The 20317-nt window shown below is 36.7% G+C and overlaps 1 protein-coding gene across 1 annotated transcript in view; it reads right to left on the bottom strand.

Moving 5' to 3' along the window:
* Window positions 1–15185: 15185 nt before the first annotated feature.
* The window catches only part of TACR3 (tachykinin receptor 3), a 94084-nt gene continuing 88952 nt past the window's right edge, over window positions 15186–20317 (bottom strand). Inside the window, exon 5 of the mRNA XM_019416298.2 lies at window positions 15186–19725. Within this exon, the coding sequence (XP_019271843.1) occupies window positions 19413–19725 (313 nt within the window). The 3' untranslated portion in view covers window positions 15186–19412. The remainder of the gene's footprint in view (window positions 19726–20317) is intronic.

The following is a 20317-nucleotide window of genomic DNA, read 5'->3' as shown; positions in this document are numbered from 1 at the left end:
ATTATTATATTCTAGGAATTTCTTAGAAAAATAAAAGTCACCATATCTAATTTAATTCCCAGAAAACCCCTGTGAAATCGTTATCATTCCCATTGTACTGAAGAAAACTAAGATTCAGAGAGATCATACATTGGGATTTAAACAATGGCCTGTATGAATCCAAACTTTATGCTTTAACAATTGCATTCCTTTGTTTAATTCATTTATTCTTTTAACCATTAATTTTTCATTATATGTCAGTCATAGCTCTGGATCTGAGACTGCATTGGTAAATAAGCCAACCAAGATTCTTGCTCTCATCAGCTTTCAGTCTGGTAGCGGAGACAGATATAAAGGAAATGAGCAAATAAATAAACAAGAAAGATATCAGATAGTGATAAATGTATGAAGGATATTAAAAGATGATGATATGATAAGAGATTGAGAGATCAGGGAATATTTCTAAGAGGAGATACAATTGTAACTGAGATCTGATTGACAGTAATTAGCCAGCCATGACAAGATCAGAAGGAACTCTTTCCAGGCAGAAAGAGCAACTAATGTAAAAGCCCAAAGGCAAAAATCTAGTCCTAGGGACAGAGGAAGGTTAATATGGTTGAAGCAGAGTGGGTGATGTAAAGCATAAAGCAAGATGAATCAAGGAGGCAGGCAGGATACAATCATTTAAGACTTTGTAAACTAGGGAAATATTGTATATTTTAAGTGTGATGAAAAACCACTGGAGTTTCTTTAAACTGACTGTTGTGTGAATGATGAATTGTTTATGATCAGAGTAAAGGCTAAGGATCCAGCTCCGTGGTCACTGTAGTGACATAGGTGAGAGATAATGTTAGCCAAATGTAGGAAGTAATGCAGATGGAAAGAAACAGTTTTTAAGACAGAGTTGACAGGACTTTTAAACTGGTTAGTTTGGGTAGGAGGGAAAGAAAAGAATCAAAGATAGCTTACTGGCTTAAGCAACTTGTTGGATGGTAGCATCATGTATTGAGATGTAGATCAGAGGAAGAGTTAGTTGGGGGTGTTATGACCACCTCCGATTGGTCCCATTGGTGAAGGAAGGATCCTATCCCCAAAATCTAGGAGATGGTCAAACGTCCTGATACTGGATGGATGAGATTGACAGCAGTTTATTAGTCATGTATTCTTAGCCCAGGGGAAGAGGGCACTGCATGCTAGATTAGGCCATATAGGTGTTGTACTTGGGAGCTGGCTGAACCAGACGGGCTGTAGAAGGCAGGCCTTGTAGTAACAAGAGGGTGCAGGGCCCATTGGTTCCTGCAGAGGATATGATTAGCTTGTTTGAGGAATTTCATGGGCCAGCTGGGAGGTGAATCTGTTAGGTTGAAGACGAGGTGGGAGGGGTGCATTTGGTCCAGCTGATCGGAGAAGTACTAGGGGAACCTTTCCCACTGGGTAGGAGCACTTCTGGAAAGAGCAGGGGAGTTCACAGCTAGACTTTTGAGACCCTGTGAGACTTGAAGACATCAAGATAGCACTTGAAATGTTAGTTCTTATAATACAGGTGGGCATTGAGTTCTTTTGACGATATTATATTTGAGATGCCTGTGTGAAGATTCCGTTCATGTAGAAATGTCAAGTTGGATAAACACAACTAGAACTGGAGATAATGATTTAGGAGATAGAGATATGTATCTAGAGGTCAGAATTGGAGGTAATGATTTAGGATATGTAACTAGAGATCAGTATTGGAGGTGATGATTTAGGAGATAGGGATATGTTAAATGATAGGTCTGGGTGGGAGAGTATATAGACAGAGAAGATAAAAGGGCCCAGGATTTAGCTTTGGATACATTTCCACATTGAGAGGAGTATCAAAAAGACCAAGAAGAGTAGCTGGAGAGAGAGGGAGAGGGAGAACGGAAGGGTGAATTACCATAATCCAAGAGAAGCACTCCAAGAAGGAAGTGGTCATATGTGACAAATGCTCCTGAGTTGTCTTGTAAGAGAAGTAATCGTTGAATTTATAACCTGATAATCTTGAGCAGAGAGTATCTGTGGAGTTGTGGGAAATGGGGAGAAAATTGGACATTATTTGCTGGTCCCCATTTATAGTTCAGCGAAACCAGTGTTGTCTACTGGTCTCTAGCATTTTGTTATTGTTTAATTTTGACAGTAGCAACAACAAAAAATACCCGATGGAATCTGAGCCACATGCATATAGAAAATAAACATTCATTTTTTTTTGCATGGGAAGTTAGCCTTATCTCTCTTTCAGAGGCCACTGTAAGAATTTGTGAGGTGAGTATTTATCACATGAGAAATTGCAATAGGGCAGAGGTACAGCAACCACCACATGGCCCTGCTTCCTCTCATGTCACACTCCCTCAATACCTACGCCAGAGCCTTTCTCACCTTTTGGTTTCACAAGCAAGACAGGTCCCTGCTTCAAAAAATTGGATACACTTTTATCTGTGCCTGAAAAAATAATCTCCCATTTTCTTCTGGATAATCAGGATCATCCTAGGTTTCTGTTTAAATGTCTGTTTCTCGGGAAAACCTCCCTGGCCTCTCAAATTAGGTTATGTTTCCTTCCTAAGCATTCTCATTGTGATTTTTTTCCCTTTACAACTCTTCAATGGTCATAATTAAATGCATACCCAGGTAATTGTTTGAGTACCATCTCTTCACTTGTCCATAAGTTCTAGGAAGTCCTGATCTCTATTTTGTTCTTAATGATATTTGTAGTGTTTGGCACAAAGCCTAGCATAGCATGAATGAACAGTACGTGTTTTGATCTTTTCTCAGTCGTAAGTAGAAGTGGAAAGGATTCATTTAACAGTAAGGATAAGAACAAAGCCCATTTCAATTTTTTTTTTTTTTTTTATCTATGCCTAGGATGACATATTGGACTAGTTTTTTTAGAATATTAGTATTGTGTATTCAACTTTGCTCTTTATAAAAATCTACTCAAAGTTTGAACTGTCATATTAACTTAATAATAATAATAATAATTCCAAACAGGGCCACCCTAATTAATATAAAATTCTGCAACAAAATAATTCTATCTATCTATCTATCTATCTATCTATCTATCTATCTATCATTATTTTAATATTGCATATGTCTCTTAAACAGTAATAAATGACAATTATGGGAAGGCTTTGTTAGTAATGGAATAATGCCTCAGAGTTACTTCATGCATGATCCTCACTCCAGCTTTGACTCATTCTGAACTTGATGTCACTCCATTCCAATCTCTCTATGTGTCTTTCTTCCACCTTAAGCCATTTATCTCTCCACTCAAGCTTGATCCTTTTCTTTTCCTTCATCTCATCCCTGATGTTAAGAGGTTAGTGTCAGACATCGAGCAAACACATATGTTTTATTTTTTTATTTTTATTTTTTTTTTCATTTTATTTATTTTTGAGACAGAGAGAGACAGAGCATGAACAGGGGAGGGGCAGAGAGAGAGGGAGACACAGAATCCGAAACGGGCTCCAGGCTCTGAGCTGTCAGCACAGAGCCCGACGCAGGGCTCGAACTCACGGACCGTGAGATCATGACCTGAGCCAAAGTCGGATACCTAACCAACTGAGCCACCCAGGCGCCCCTGAACACATATGTTTTAAATACCATGGTAATAAAACAAAGCTAAATATTTCATATTAAAGTCTTCCTGAAATAAACATAAATTATTGCATTAATGTTTCTGGGTCAAAATAAAATGTTTTGTATCCAATAAAGCCAACGGCTTATACCAATAATGTAGAAGAATAAAAAATCTATTTCATTGCTTGTAATGATTCAGAAAATTCACTTCACACTGAGTTTGATCTGAAATATTATATACAGGAAAGGCCTTGGTCATTTGTAATCAGATTAGTGTCCATTCCTATGACTTTGATGAATGGCTGGAAGAACCTAAGGAGAATGTGAGGAAGATTTGAGCACTTCTTTGGTTGTGTGAATCTAAATTGATATTGTAAAAGGTAACTGGCTCTATCTGGCAGGAGTAATTTATTATTTGGCATATTCAAACCTCAACGCAATTTTAGTGTTGCCTAATGATGTACCATCATCTTTACTCTTTTTTAAAAAAAATTTTAAAGTGTTTATTTTTGAGAGAGAGAAGAGAGAGAGAGAGAGAGAGAGAGAGAGAGAGAGAGAGAGAAGAGTGAATAGGGGAAGGGCAGAGACAGGGAGACACAGAATCTGAAGCAGGCCCTAGGCTCTGAGCTCTCAGCACAGAGCCTGACGCGGGGCTCGAACCCACAAACCGTTAAGATCATGACCTGAGCCAAAGTTGGACACTCAACTGACTGAACTACTCAGGGGCCCCTATCTTTCTTTACTCTTAATTTTGAAAGTAATTTAGAGTTAGTGGGAAAAAACTTGTGGATTGTTTAGGCCTCTTTCCCTCTGTGCACTCTGATTTCTATGCTTGACTTTTTCTTCTCTTTGAGAATGCCTATTTATCCTTCAGGATCTACCTCCAGCATCACCTGTGAAAATTATTCTTTATCCATCTCTTCTTTCCTTGTAATTCTTCCAGGTAGGCAGAGGTGTTCTCCTCAGTCTGTTCCCATGGCACCTTACCATATATTTTTTAATAATTTTTTTTTGTTGTAGTGAAATTATTGTTCATAAATGACTGGGCTTAACGTTTTGAGGATTCAACAAGATAGATGCTACATTTATCAACAGTGTCTTAGTAGCAGATAAGAATTGCAGTCTGAGGAAAAAATAGAGAAAGCCAATAAAAGAAAATGACATTATATAATAGCCTTTTTTGTGATTCTGTGTTCTTCAATTTCCTGAATAATTGTTTTTCCATGGAGGAAATTAATGCGCCGTTTAGCCAATATTCTGATATTTTCTCCAGTTCCCTGTGAGTTTTGCTAAAACAACTCTCCTGATTTGGAATCAACCCTGGGATACCCTCAGCTTAGAATAAGAACCAGAACGGGAGTTTATTCATCAGGATAACTAGACCTCGTGCAATGTCTCAGCATCTTATGGATCAGCATCTTCTCTGAAACACCACATATTTTGAGAGGTTTGGAAGTAGTAGTTCATCTACTTCAAAACTGCCACATAATATTCACACTTTAAAGATTAAAATGTCAAAATGTGTCAGGGTTGTTTGTTTCCTAAGATTATTATCAGACACAGACATATACAACCTTTACTTCACCAAGGTCATGTGGCTGGATCTCACTCTACTAGTCGAAGTCATAGGTAGTTTTTGGAGTCAGACTGCCTGGGTTCAAAGTTAAGTTTTACCAGTAGCAAGCTGTGATTTGGGCAGGATGTTTAAAATTTCTGCTTTAATTTCTTTATTACTTTATAAGATAGTGTGAAAAATTAATAAGCTATTCATGATTAAAAATATAGACTAAGTGTTCTAATTGGTAATAAGGAGGGTGAGGGTGATTGAAGCTGGTGATGAACTTGATTTGCTGAAATAAACACAGTAACTTAAAAATAAATCTCCTACTAAATTGGGCATGCTTTTCTCTTGCCTTCTCACAGATATTTGCTGTTCAAAACAGACAAAATAAGAGGAATAAATTGAGCATCCTCTAAGTCTACGTTGAAAGGAAATCTTCGTGGCCTCGGTAAAATATTATGGACTATTGTGAATGGTCTATACCCTAATAGTCTATATACTCACTATATTCTCTGAGGATGGTCATAATAATAAACTGAATTATTATTACATAACGTGTAATTATATTTTGCTAATTATGTAATGTTTAGATATTTTTAGTTGCTTTCACTTTTATCTATAAAGGGCTGTCCTTCATAGTCTGCTTTTCTGTTATCATATGAGGTAGGTGGGGACTACCTTTTATATTGGACCATGATCTCCATGGACTCTGACAGGCATAAAAAGGAAATAGCTGATTCATGGATGCAGAAGTTCCTTTGATTTCTGAGAGAAATCAGGAGATGAAATCTGAGAGAGGCTAAGCCAGGAGAGGAAGCAGACATATCTAAATTTAAGGTAATAGGTTTCTCAGCCTGAGGAGAGCAGCTAGCATGTAGACCTTAGTTGTCATACTCAGGGTCAAAAGAACTTGCAAAGAGTTAATTTTGGTTAACTTAGTTAACTTAATTTTGGTTCACTAAGAATTTGAACCTCCAAGTCTGAAAGAAGGTTTCCCATAATCCAAGAACAAAGAGGGATACTTCCTATAAAATCTTTCTTGCATGCATACTCACAAAACTTGAAAACAATTTTTTCCTAAAATATTTAAATCTTCTAAATTAAGAGTTCCATTCTTCAATGTTCATATAAGACTGGTTAAAATATTTGTTAATCACCTAAGAAAATATAGCACCTTTCAGTATTTAAGAGTAAGCGATTGAATTACAGACCAGAATATTAAGAAAAACTTACATGTAATTAGTGAAAAATTAGTGTAATGATAAATGATTTTGCATGTTTATTTGCATATAAGGAGCACTTTTACTTATTTTATGTTTTAGTACCCATAGTCAATAGTAGAGGAAGCTAATGATATCTCATTTTTCCATTTGAGTATATACATATGTTTGTGGTACATGTGTTTTTATTTTATTTATTTATTTAAAAAAAATTTTTAACATTTATTTTTGAGAGATACAGGGAGACAGAGCACAAGCAAGAGAGGGGCAGAGAGAGAGGGAGACATAGAACCGAAAGCAGGCTCCAGGCTCCGAGCTGTCAGCACAGAGCCTGATGCAGGGCTCAAACCCACGAAATGTGAGATCATGACCTGAGCTGAAAGTGGACGCTTAACCAACTGGCCACCCAGGTGCCCCAGGTGCATGTGTTTTTAGATATGACAGCCATTACAATGGGATACTAAAGGAGTCCATTGCCAGGAGAAGAGGTATACCCAATACTTATCCTCTGGAATTTCATCACTGCTAAGGACCAATGCTGGCTGTGTGCTTCCCATGCTTCCCTTTTCTGAATTTGAGTTTGTAATCATGTTCATTCTGTCCCTTCTCCACCATTGTATACTGGATGTGGAGTGGGGCAGAAGGCTTGCCATTTTAGACTGTCGATTGCAGGACCATGAGGAACCCTATCCATATCAGGTGGAGAGGACTGCACACCACCAGGATATCCTGGTCTTTGAGCTGGACACAGTCACTGGACGCCATTTTGTGATGTCTACAGTGGGGTGTGTGGGGGTATATTCTGTGTTCAGCACTAATGTTGCGCATAGATATTTGATGATCAAATGGGGGGTAATCTGCGGCAGAAGCTAGATTTCCATCAAAGAATTATGCTGCCCTGCCACAGTGCAAGGTTGTTGCTAAGAAGCAGCTGCTTAACCAAGGTCTATATTTCTCTGGCTCTCTTGCTTTAGGTGGTACCATGCGTCTAGTTCTTGTCAGTGGAATATAATTAGGAATGAGGTGTACCTAAACTTTCCCACATACCTTGATTCAAGAAAACTCACTCACATTGGAAGCTGAGTTTAGAAAATACCAAAGCCGCAGAGGAAAAGAGCTTAGTTCATTGAGAGCCACATACTCTAAAAGCAAGAGTTCTATCTTTGGACTTCATATGAAAAGTAAACTGTTTAAGGTAAAGTTTTTGGCATCATACATTTAATTGATCATTACTTAATGCAAATATGTATTTGGTATTTAAAAGTCAAATTATCAAAAGAAAAATTATTTAACTTTTATTTTCTGATGGCTTTAAGTTGACTATATGTTTGTAGAACTATTTTCAACTTTTGTCTGTAAGTGAATGCCGCATCTGATTTTTAAAACTATTCTTCATTTTTTTTTATTGAGTTGTCAACTTTAGTAAATTCATCATAGACCTATGTTTTCCATACTATAATCTTGTTCTTTAAGTTGTAGAGTACTAAGAAATAATTTGTCCCTCTGGTTCCTCTTAAAGCTTTTCGGTTTGTAGTCAACTATCTCTTTAGCATTCCCACTGTAAGCATTCGCAGACCCCACCTTGGGCTAACATAAGTGTAGGAAAAAGGCAGAGCACTGACTTGGCCAGGGGTGGTATGGGACAGAGGGAATGGATGAGATGCAACTGGAAAGGAAGAGATGGAACTCCTGTGTAGCAGCAAGGTCTACCCTGGTGAGTAGGGAGGTAACGTTTCACAATTGTTTGGACCAAATAGTCTGGATGACTATACTTAAGTAAACAAACACTGTTATTCTGACCTATACTCACAAGGCCTTGAATGAAAGGGTAAAGAGTGTTGTGTAGGAAATTGATGCTCTTTTTGATCTCTTGTGCCTTTATTATGTAAGCAGAGAAAGTTTAATTTCAGCCAAATCCTTTCATTTTTTAGTAATTAGCCATATTTGTCAAGATTGTCATTTGAGCATGAATTCTTTGAATATACAAATATATTTTAAGGTATGCAAATTGTCTTTGAGATGCCAGGGTCCTTTTCCTAGTACCCAACATTCTTAAGTCAGTTTCTCTTGCTTAAAAGCCTCATTCTACTCTTCATTGATCCAGGGTCTCCATTGGAGCCCCCACTAGGTCAGTTTCACTTGGTTTCTCTTTGCTTAGTTCAGGTTCTCAGTGGCTTCTTGGGTGCTCAGAATTTGTTGGTGTCATGATTGCATATTTTGATATCAATTAGTTCAACCGTGCATCCTGCAAACTCTCTCCACCCACTATGCTTACTTATGTAAGACTTAATGGTGCTATGTTAAATAAAGAGTCATTTACTTTTGGGGTCTGCCTTTTAGGAACACAAAGTTGAAGCTTTACATGTTTTAGTGTTTTCCTTAGCCTGGTGCATAAACATATATGCTCAGGGGATAAATTCATTAAAATACCATTTGTCCTCTCAGGCCACCTAAGGCCACCCACACAGATCCACTCTTGGGCTATTTGGAGGTTGGAGGCAGAAGGGACCCAGCAATTGAGATCTCTGGTACAAATGAGAGTTCTGATTTAGCACATAGAACCATATTCTGATGCCTTTTCATTTATACACAGGATCTTTTTCTGTAGCTTTTCCAATACACTTTAAAAGGAACTACAGTTGTCTTGTTATAAACTGAAAATAGCATTTTATTGGTAATAAAGTATAAATTAATCAAGAGTTCTTCACCTAGTCCTCCTGAAATCTCAGATTGGGAAGGGTTTCAAGTTCATTAGGAGGAGTTTGGGTCATTCCTCATTCCTTGTTTGTCTTGTCAGAGTCATAGAAGCTATTTGAATTAAACATATGTTTATGAAGGTGACATTATATCTAGACAGCAACTATGTTAATTTCCCCTAATGATGATGTCACCTGCCAATCAGTAGCCAAATATTCTAACCTCTAAAAACTGTATCAATTGTTCTTCATGTTCGCTAGCCACAGTAACAATAACCTTGAAAAAAGTGAAGAAATTTCCTGAGAATTCAATTAAAATAAACAGCTTCACCTTTTTCCTCAGAATAATGCTCTTGAAAATTTTGTAAAATATGGTTAACAATAGCCATAAAAATAAATAACCGAAATAAAAGGAAAATTGCAAACTGTGCTTGTAGTAAATAAGATATTTACATAACATTTAAATACATTTTCTTTCCCCAAGGCACCTGTAACAGACATCTATCATTCTTACTGAATACCTAGCGTGTGTGTTTGGGGAATTTCCACTTATAAGGTAGAACCTGTCTCCCCTGTTATAAACAGAAAATCTAATAGTCCCTTTCAACTGGGCTTGGAGCTAAGGGCAAGCACCCAGCCTAGGCTGTACCAACTGGATGCAGCCACTGTGGGCTTTGGATTGAAAGCTAGTGAAGCAAAGCAGCAGAGATGCAGGAGGACCCATTCCAGTGGAGGTGTGGCTGCTGTGGCACCGACATGCGATTAACAGAGGCTAAAGCAGCAGCAATACTAGCAGCAGCCTTGGGTGCCTGGTTTTGGTGATGAAAATTTTGCAAATGATGATTGTGCCCAGCAGTTCTGGTGGCAGTATTGCCACTTTAACGGCTCTGAGATGTTCTTTTGTCTATGGCCAGTGACTGCATTGCCCCAGGCCTGATGTTCCAGCTCTCAAAGAGAGTGTGTGAGTTACCTTAATGTGTTTTACAAAATTCTTTTTGACTAAGATTACCTGAATTCATTTCGTTTTTTTCCTTAATTAAAAAATATTTTTTTAAATCTTTGTTTTTGAGAAAGAGAGAGACAGAGCACAAGCGGGGGTGGGGGTGGGGGCAGAGAGAGAGGCAGACACAGAATCCAAAGCAGGCTCCAGGCTCTGAGCTGTCAGCACAGAGCTCGATGAGGGGCTCGAACTCATGAACCTTGAGATCATGACCTGAGCTAAAGTCAGACATTCAACCGACTGAGCCACCCAGGTGCCCTTGAGTTCATTTCTATTGCTTGTAACTAAAAATACCGAATCACTGGATTACTTTTTATTATATGATTGGAAACCTATTGCAACATGCTTCTGAGTCTAGGGTAAATTTTATCTATGGGCTGGGATTCTCTGAAGGAAATACTTAAGTTCAATTTCAGGGTCTTTTGGTTCCTGGACCCAGTTCCAATGTATGTGTGTGTGTGTGTGTGTGTGTGTGTGTGCGCGCGCAAGTGAGGTCTTCCCACACAACACCAAGCAATTCTCAGACACTAGCAGGGAGTGTCTGAGAATTCAACTCAATTCTGACACTGTCTACCTGGAGGTAGCATCAGAATCCACAGGTTAGAGGCTCGGTCCTATAAGACTGACTGCTTCCCCAACTGGCTCCACCTCATATGCCAGTCTCAAGCCAAGGTTGCTACCTGTGTTTCTTACCCTTTGGTGACAGACTGGAGTTTCCAACAACCCTCTCCAATGCAGGATGTCAATTGCAAGTCCTGGTTGTTACCTATATTTCTGACCAACTGGCTGTAGAGCAGAGGTTCCCATTACCTCCTCCTGGGGTTCAATTAATTTGCTTGAGCAGCTCACAAAACTCAGAGAAATATTTCACTTACTAGATCACTGGCTTATTATATACTTATAAAGGATATATAAGAACAGCCAGATGGAAGAGACACATAGGGCAAGGTGTGAGGAAAGTGTGTGGAGTGTCCATGCCCTCTGCAGGTGGGCCACTCACCTAGTGGAGACTGTGTTCACCAACCTGGAAGTTCCCTGAATCTAGTGCTTTTGTGTTTTTATGGAGATTTCATTACATAGGCACGATGGATTAAATCATTGGCTATCAGCAATTGATTCAACTTCATTCCCTCTCCTCTCTCTGGAGGTAAAAGGGTGGGACTGAAAGTTTAATAATGTGGTTAGTTCTCACAGCAACCAGTCCTAATCCTTAGGTGGAGCCCAAAGTCACTGCATTAACATAACACCTCATTATTGCTCTCAGAATTTAGGAAATTCCAAGAGGTTTATAAGCTTTGTGCTAGCAATGGGACGTAGGACCAAACACATATTTCTTATTATAAATCACAATACCTCATAGGATAATGGCCATAATAAGGGCAAACATAAGAAATTCAGTTGCATTCGTAAAAGAAGAACCAATCCTTCCACTAGTTTGTAAGGTCCTGTTAAGGTCTGTTCAACCAACAGTTTTTCTTGCTGATTTGATGGGTTTTTCCCTTTGGGCTCTTTTAATGATATAGGATATTGATATTCCCATTAGATTTGCTCCTTGAAATCCTTATTCCTTTTTGTTCAAACAGTTTTATTGATGTATAATTTATACCTGGTTAAAGCATACAATCCAATGGTTTTTAGCCTGTTTACAGAGTTGTGTAGATAACACAAAAATCTAACTTTAGAGCATTCTCATCATTCCCCAAAGAAACCTTGTACCCACTAGCAATCACTACCCTTTTCCACTCCTTTCTCTCCCCTCCAGCACAAGACAGCCAGGGAACAGCAAATCTGCTTTCTTTCTTTCTAGATATATCTATTCTGTTCATTTCATATAAGTGGAATCATACAGTTTGTGGTCCTTTGTGACTGGCTTCTTTCACTTAGTATAATGATTTTGAGTTTCACCTATGTTTGTAGCACCATTATTATTACATTTCTTTTTATAGATTGCCAAATATTTCATTTTATTGAAATATCATGTATTCTCTATTCATTTGTCAGCTAGTAGGCATGTGGATCATTTCCACTTTTTGCGAATTTGAATAATTCTGCTATGAATGTCTGTGTACAAGTTTTGCATGGACCTGTTTTCATTTCTCTTGGGTAGATACCTAGGAGTGGAATGGCTGGAACGTATGGAAACTCTACGTTTGACATTTTGGAGAATTACCAAGCCCTTCCACAGCAGCTGTACCATCTTTCACTCAACTCAATTCCAGTATATCCACGTTTTTGCCAAACTGTGCTATTGTCTCAATTTTAATTATGGCCATCCTAAGTGGATGTGAAGTGGTATCTCACTGTGGTTTCCCTAGTGACTAACAATGTTGAACATTTTTCATATGCTCTTGTGGACATTTTTATATCTTCTTTGGAGAAATGTCAATTCAAACCCTTCAACCATTTTGTTTAAAAATTTTTTTAACGTTTTGTTTTATTTTTTGAGGGACAGAGAGAGACAGAGTGTGAGTAGGGGAGGGGCAGAGAGAGAGGGAGACACAGAATCCCAAGCAGGCTCCAGACTGAGCTGTCAGCACAGAGCCTGATGTGGAGCTTGAACCCACGGATTCATGACCTGAGTTGAAGTCGGATGCTCAACCAACCTGAGCCACCCCACAAACCCTTCATCCATTTTTAAACTGGGTTTTTTTGTCTTTTTGTTGTTGAGTAGTAGGAGTTCTTTATATATTTTGAGTATGAAACCCTTATCAGACATATGATTTGCAAATATTTACTCCCATTCTGTAGGTTGTCTTTTTACCTTCTTGAGAATGTCCTTTGATGCTCAAAAGTTTTCAATTTTGCTAAAGTCCATTTTATCTATTTTTTCTTTGTTGCTCATGTGTTTGGTGTCATATCTAAGAAACCATTGCTGATTCCAGTGTCATGAAAATTTACCTCTATGTTTTCTTCTAAGAATTTAATGCTTTTAGTGCTTATCTTTAGGTTACTGATGCATTTTGGATTCAGTTTTGTATTTTGTATTGTAATTCTTTGCATCCTTATTCTTTTCTTTTTTGTGAATCCAGTTCTAATTCCATTTGTTAAAGAGATTATTCTTTCCCCATTTAATGGTCTTAGCACTCTTGTCAAAAATCAATTAGCCATAGATGTACAAGTCTGTTTCTGGACTCTTAATTCTATTCCATTGGCCCAAGAATATGTCTGTTTTTGTGCCACTATTACACTGTCTTTATTACTGTAAATTTGTACTAAGTTTTGAAATTGAGAAGTGTGATTGGAGCCCTTCAACTTTATTGTTCTTTTTCAAGATTGTTTCATCAGTGTGGCTACCCTGCAATTTCATATGGATTTGAAGGTTGACTTTTCCATTTCTGCAAAAAAATGCTGTTTATAATTTTAATAGGGATTGAATTGACTCTTTAGATTGCTTTGGGTAGTACTGATGTCTTAATACTAAGTTTATTATTTGTTTGATCCATGAACATAGAATGTCTTTTCATTTATTTGTTTTTAACTTCTTTTGGCAATGTGTTGTAGTTTTCAGTGTATGAGGTTTTCACTCCCTTTAGTAATATGCTGTTGGATTCAGTTTACTAAGATTCTGTCAAGGATTTTTGTAACTATATTCATAAGGGATATTTGTAATTTTGTTTTCTTGTGATTTTTTTAATCTGGCTTTGTTATCGGGTTAATGCTGGCCTCATAGAATGAGCTGTAAAAGTAAATCTTCCTCTTCTGGTTTTTGAAAGAATTTGAGAAGGCTTGCTGTTATTTTTTCTTTAAATGTTTGCCACCTGTTCTTAGTCTTTTTGTTTTTATTTATTTATTTATTTATTTATTTTTTACTAATTCCATCTTTTTACTTGTTATAGGTATTTGAGATGTTCTATTACTTCTTGATTAACCCTAGGTAATTTGTGTATATCTAGGAATTTGCATTTTAACTAGATAATCTAATCTAGTATTCTTTTATCATTTTCATTTTTGGTTTTAGTTATTTGCATATCTCTCTCTTTTTTCTATGACTGTCTAGCTAAAAGTTTGTCAAATTTGTTGACCATTTCAAAGAACCAACTGGTGGTTTTGTTGATTCTCTCTATTGTGTTTCTATTCTCTATTTCTTTTATCTCTGCTCTAATCTTTATTATCTCCTTCCCTTTAGTAGTTTAGGGTTTAGTTTGTTCTTATTCTAACTAGAAAGTGTGTAAAGTCGAGCAATTGATTTGAAATATCTCCTCTTTTTTAATGCAGCCATTTGCACCTGTAAATTTCCCTCCAAACACTACTTTCACTGCATCTCATAAGTTTGGAATATGTTTTACTTTTCATTCATCTCAAGTATTTTCTAATTTCCCTTGTGATTTCTTCTTTGATCTTTTGATTGTTTAATAGCATGTAATTTAATTTCCACATTTAATTTATGTCCTGATGCTTTGGATATGTGGTGGTCAGGTGAAAATATCCTGTTTCTTTTTTTCTCTTCTGTTTATGGCAAGTTGGTAAGATAAGGTAGGGGACACTTGTTTCTATCTGAGTGGGACAGAGGAATGGATCAGGGATAGAGGAATGGGTCACAGCAACTCTTGGAAATGGGTAGGTAATGAGGGACATTGCTGACTCCTGACACAGAATTATCTTTGGGCATTCTTCTCAAAGCACATGGGAGAAGGCGTTGAGAGAGCAGTCTGTGGAGCTGCCCAGGAAGCCTACAAAGAAATTTTTCTGCATTCTCAGCTATCAGCTGGTGGGACTTAGGTTTTAAACTTGTCTGTTGTTGTTAGAGCCCTGAAGTCATGGCTCTACAATGCTATGTTATATACTCAACTTCATACTATTTCAGCTCCACATTCCAATTCACTTGCTCCTGATATCCACACCGAATATTTTTCTACATTTTGATAACTTTTCTTTCTATAGATTTTTTTTTCCTGTATCAAATTAACTTAGGAAAGCTAGATATTTTTAATGAGAAAAGATAAGGAAGGATAGTTCTGAGGGTGAGTGTGTTCAGACAAGACAGGACCTTCCATAATATATGTTTTGCTAGCCAGTAGGAAAATATTAGGGCTGCTTTCATTTTTAATCCTATTTTTAATATTTTACAGAAAAAAAAGCAAAAGCAAATCTGTCAGATATTACCACATACACAAAGGGTATGAATATATTAAACCCTATTCAGTACAATTACCACAACTTAAAAATACTTTATTCACTAGTTACAAACTTTATATTCATTTATTTCTTATATACACAGAGTTTTCACCAAGCTATTTTACAACACACAATCACTGACCTTGTACAGAGAGCTGTTGTACTTTATTTTTCATTCCTGCTTGGCCCTAAGGGAAATTATTACAATATTATTCTACATGACCAGTGTCATGCTTCATTTCCTTAACTTTTGGAACACTGTTGGCAACTATTGGCACTATTGGGATCTCAACTTGTTACTGTTAAACCTGTGAGAAGTTGTAACTCTCCTGCGTTTGCATTTGATGGAATCATTTACCAGACACGAATCAGAGGTTTTCTGATGAAATTCTGCATCAACAAAATTCAAGTTCAGATTAGAGCTGGCCAGCATTGATTTCTCACATTTATTTTGTGCTTCTGAGGTTTGATACTAAGCTCCCTGGCATTCTTCTATGTGCTTTGTAAGAGTGGAGGTCACTTTGAAGTTGGTCGGATCTCTGCTGATAAGAGATTGGCAGGATCTGGAAAGGAATACAGATTTGGCTGCTGGGTCAGAAATGTCACCATCATGAAATTGGGAGATGGAATAATGCAGCAGCATACTAAGCTTACTAAAAAAATAAAAGCTGTTAGATAGGATTCTACAATAATCATGTTGCTTTAATTTTTTCCTATGCAAGTAATTTCAAAAACACTTTTTCCAGATGCAAAATAATGAAAATACAACATTAATTATTTATTTATTTTTGTCTTTTATAAGTATTTAAAATGATGCAAAGCTTCTTGATTCTCTCAGATTTTTCCCAAAATATTTTGTATTTTTCTGTCACTGATATAAATCCAAAATATCCTAGGATATTTTAACTATCTCCCTAGTATTTCTAGCCAGTTTTTACCTTCAAACAATGAAAAAGATTTGCAGTGAATTTTAACCTCAGAAGGTAGGGTGAATTTTGGAGAGAAATTATTCCAAGCCCTGACAAATGTGAAAATATCAACATAGCTTTATTTAAAGTGACCTCTACTGAAAATTGCTTCCATGTGTATTATTGTATAATTGTCAGTGTCAGAATTCAGACAAAAGGGCTAAAATCTTCTCTCTTTCATACTGTTCTTGTTTTATAATTATTTTTTAAACTTTTGACCTTAAAAAGTTCCGCTTTATAAGTTTTCATTTAAGAGTCACAAACAGTGAGTAAATGATGTAAGTTTCCCCTTAAAAGTATTAGAAAGGTACTATCTGGACCTCAGGTATTTCTGTCACACTCAAAGGATGATACTTGCTACACCGAGCAACACCAAATCTACTGAAAAAGACCAAAAAACCAAAGCCAAACCAAACAAAACAAAACAGCAGATTGAAGGACTATTTTTCCTTAGATGTTTTAGCAAATTATACTAAGTGCTCCTACTATGTGTGAAGGCCAAGAGTTATGTTTTTCAACATATATTTGGTGGTAGCTGACTACAGTGAAACTGAAGGCCAAACTTCACATCCACATTCTGCAGCTAAAGATGGTCCTGTGTATCTAGAATGTTAATTAATGCTAGTCTCATAATCATTTGTAAGTTTAAGGAGATAATGTGTGCTTTAAAATATTAGACTTTTGTTGACACTTTGACATTGTATGATAAGCATTTACATGTTTTGGAATGAACATTTAAAAACATTATATTCAACAATGAGATACTAAATAATGAAAAATTTGCTTATCCAAAGCATGCACACAAGCTTCATAGTGTATTGAACTGTTTGTGGCAACCCTGTAATAACCATTGACTATTTAAGCATTCAAGCTTGAATTTAGTTCTTTGAAGTTACATATATTGAGATGATTGTATTTGCATACTCGTGTCTTTATGTACGTGTGTCTGTTTATTGGTGTAATCAGAAGAAATCAGCTTACATACATGGTGGAGTTGTTTAGACTTTGAACACTTTGTAACAATCAAATATTTCTGGCTTTGGGTTCAAAACAGGAAAAAGGATTGGAAAATTTACTTTAGCGGTGGCAACAGACTGTGATTTCCTCTTGAATAATTGCTTTTATCTTGTTTTTCAAAACAATAGTTGATTCTATATTGATGGAGGTATAACAATCCAGTAAAGCATTACAGGTAATTATTTTAGCTGGATAGCTTTAAAAAAGACTAACTGAATATTTTAGACTTTCTGAAAAGTTTGTGTGGTACATCCACATTCTCAGAAGGTTTCTGCTTTTTTGAGGAAGATTGACAGTATCTTTAATTCAAGGAAAGATGATTTATAAGCACTGAGGTCTGGAAGATAAATTCTACACTTAAAGTAGATCTTATTTTGTTATGGCTCTCAGAAATATGTCAGTAAATTTTTGTTATAGTAAATAGATGCTTCCTCAGGACCATTAGCTCACTTCTTTCTAGGGGGCTTCTGAATTATTTAAATAGACAAAATACACCTCTCTGTGGAGTGGTGTATATCATACTCTTGTTTGCCTACTATTAGTTCACATACATCCAAAATATTGTCCTGCTTTCTATTCTAACAGTTGATTCACCTTTCTACATATGTTTATTAGTATATACAGGTAGTACATAGACTTTCTTTTCTAAGGATTTTCATTTGAGTATATCTTCTGATACTTTTCCCTAGTCCTTACACATTTTTCAATGGGAGGAGAGAGAGGATAAGGATGCTCCAAAATTGATAAAGTTGATGTCCAACTTCTTTGTTTCTCTTTGAGTTCTGGGGGAGAGACACTTCTTTGGTGCTGGTAGATATTCCTGTCTGCCATAATAATTATGAGTTTCTATCTTTAATTCTTGCCTACAAAAATTGGTAACCCAGTTTCAGAGACAATTGGGATTCTCCCCTTCATTAGAAGGCATCTTTAGTGTTTTATAATCTGCCTATTTTCTTTAAAAAAATTTTTTTAATGTTTCTTTATTTTTGAGAGAGAGACACACACAGAGCGAGAGCAGGAGAGGCGTAGAGAGAGAAAGAGAGAGAGAGAGGGAGACACAAAATCTGAAGTGGACTCCAGGCTCTGAGTTGTCAGCACAGAGCTTGATGCAGGGCTCAAACTCACGAACCATGAGATCATGACCTGAGCCGAAGTCAGATGCTTAACCGACTGAGCCACCCAGGCGCCCCTATAATCTGCCTATTTTCTAAAAATTTTTAAGTATTTGTGAAAAATAAAGAGGATCATAGGAATTTGCTTTGTCCTTTTAAGATACTAACTTTGACTATTTCTTAGCTTGGTATTTTAAAATATGTAACAGTCAAAAAGTAAAGGATTTTTTTTTCTTTTGATGCCACTTTCTCAGAAAAATAATAAAAAGAGTGACATGTACGTTGTATAATAATTTTACTAGATTTCCTTTCCAGTTACATTTCATGGAGAAAAATCTTTAAATCTTTAAAATTTTTCATTCTTCCAAATGAGTTCATTTGAGTAAAGATTTTCATTAATTCCTACTCTTTGAGGCTAATTTTCTTTTATTCTAATGAGAAAAATGAGTCATTTAACTTTTTTCTGTTTTATTAGATGAAAATGTTTAATTTATATAGATTTTGTTGTCACTCACCACAAAGCTTCTTTAATCTTTTGGAAAAATCATGTCACTTTAGTGTCACAAATACATATGCAATTTTAAAATTTCTTTTATTTTTAAAAAAGTTTATTTTGAGAGAGAGAGAAAAAAAAATCATGAGTGCAAGTGGGGGAGGAGCAGACAGAGGGGGAGAGAGAGAGAGAGAGAGAGAGAGAGAGAGAGAGAGAATCCTAAACAGTCTCCTCACTGTCCATGCATGGCCTGACTAGGGGCTTGAACTCACCAACAGTGAGATCATGACCTGAGCAGAAATCAAGAGTCTGATGCTTTAACCGACTGAGCCATCCAGGCACCCCTGTAATTGCAACTTTTAAATGAGAAAAATGGAACATTTTAGAAGTATTTTTCAGATCTATGTTAAGTTTGTTGCATGTAATAATTTGGAATTTTCAAAGCATAAATTAAGAGCCCATTTTATTTTTGAGGGGGTAAATCTCTTAATAGTGTCTTTGTTACATTTCTCTGCTACCTTTCTCAATTGAAGCATAGCTGCTCCAAAATTGCCCTCTGTTTCCAGAGAGTAGGTAAGACAGGACTGCTAAACAGGAGAATGGGGGCTTATGCTGGCACCATGATGCCCTAATGCTAGTCTTGCACTTCAGAAAATGGATTTAGGAATATTCATCCACAGAGGTATAGGGTGAACTTATGAAGCTTGACGTGGTGGAGGCAGATTTGGAATTCCTGCGGGAACAGCCACTGAAGCTTGGGTCTCTTGGGGTTGCTCTCTTCTTTCGACTGGCTTTGGAGTTGTCTGGGTCGCTGGGCTCAAACACCACTGTCACCGACTCCATCCTGGTCACCGTGTAAAGGCTGCTTTGCCGAGTCGGGTGAAACCTGGTGGTCTTGAGCTCCAGCTCATCATAGCTAGAAACTTCAATGAAAGGGCACCAGCGAAATGCTCTCTTGAAGCCAGCTCGAAATCTGAAGAGAAAGAAGCAGGCCACAGAGAGAAAAAGCCATGTTTTCAAGTGGAAATTTCCTTCAATTGTCACAGAAAACCCTATTTAAGGCAATTAAACACAATCAGTTTTTGAATTTGATTTTCTAGTCAAACTCTTAAAATGTATGCCGCACTATTGGTACTAATCTTTTAAGTTTTCTTCATGAATTGAGTCGTAACTTCCTATCAGTTAGAAGCAAGTCATTGAATAGTAAAGTTGTCCAGCATCAGGTAATCCATAATGCAAAGAAACAGTGTACATTTCTTCAGTAACTTTATACATCTGCATAAGTGTACTTGAATTAGGCTTGCCAGTTAAGGCACGTAAAAATGATGCATTTCAAAATAGCTTCTTTTAGAAATGATTACACATTTGTAAATTAAAGTCTCGTTTAATGTTAGAATTAATTACTAACCTTGATGGTTTTTATCTAATCATATATGAAAATACAAAATCCTTTGCTTTGTAAACCATTAAGTGAAGTTGATGAAAAACAGATGTACTGCTTGTGGGGTGGCTTGAATTGATATATGGTTTATGCAGTTAATGAAAGAAAAGAATTAAGTAATTAA

Source organism: Panthera pardus, unplaced genomic scaffold, assembly GCF_024362965.1.
Source record: "Panthera pardus isolate Hobbes unplaced genomic scaffold, ASM2436296v1 HiC_scaffold_13, whole genome shotgun sequence".
Lineage (NCBI taxonomy): Eukaryota > Metazoa > Chordata > Mammalia > Carnivora > Felidae > Panthera > Panthera pardus.
The sequence above is the reverse complement of the archived record's forward strand: the minus strand, read 5'-3'. Positions and strand labels throughout refer to the sequence as shown.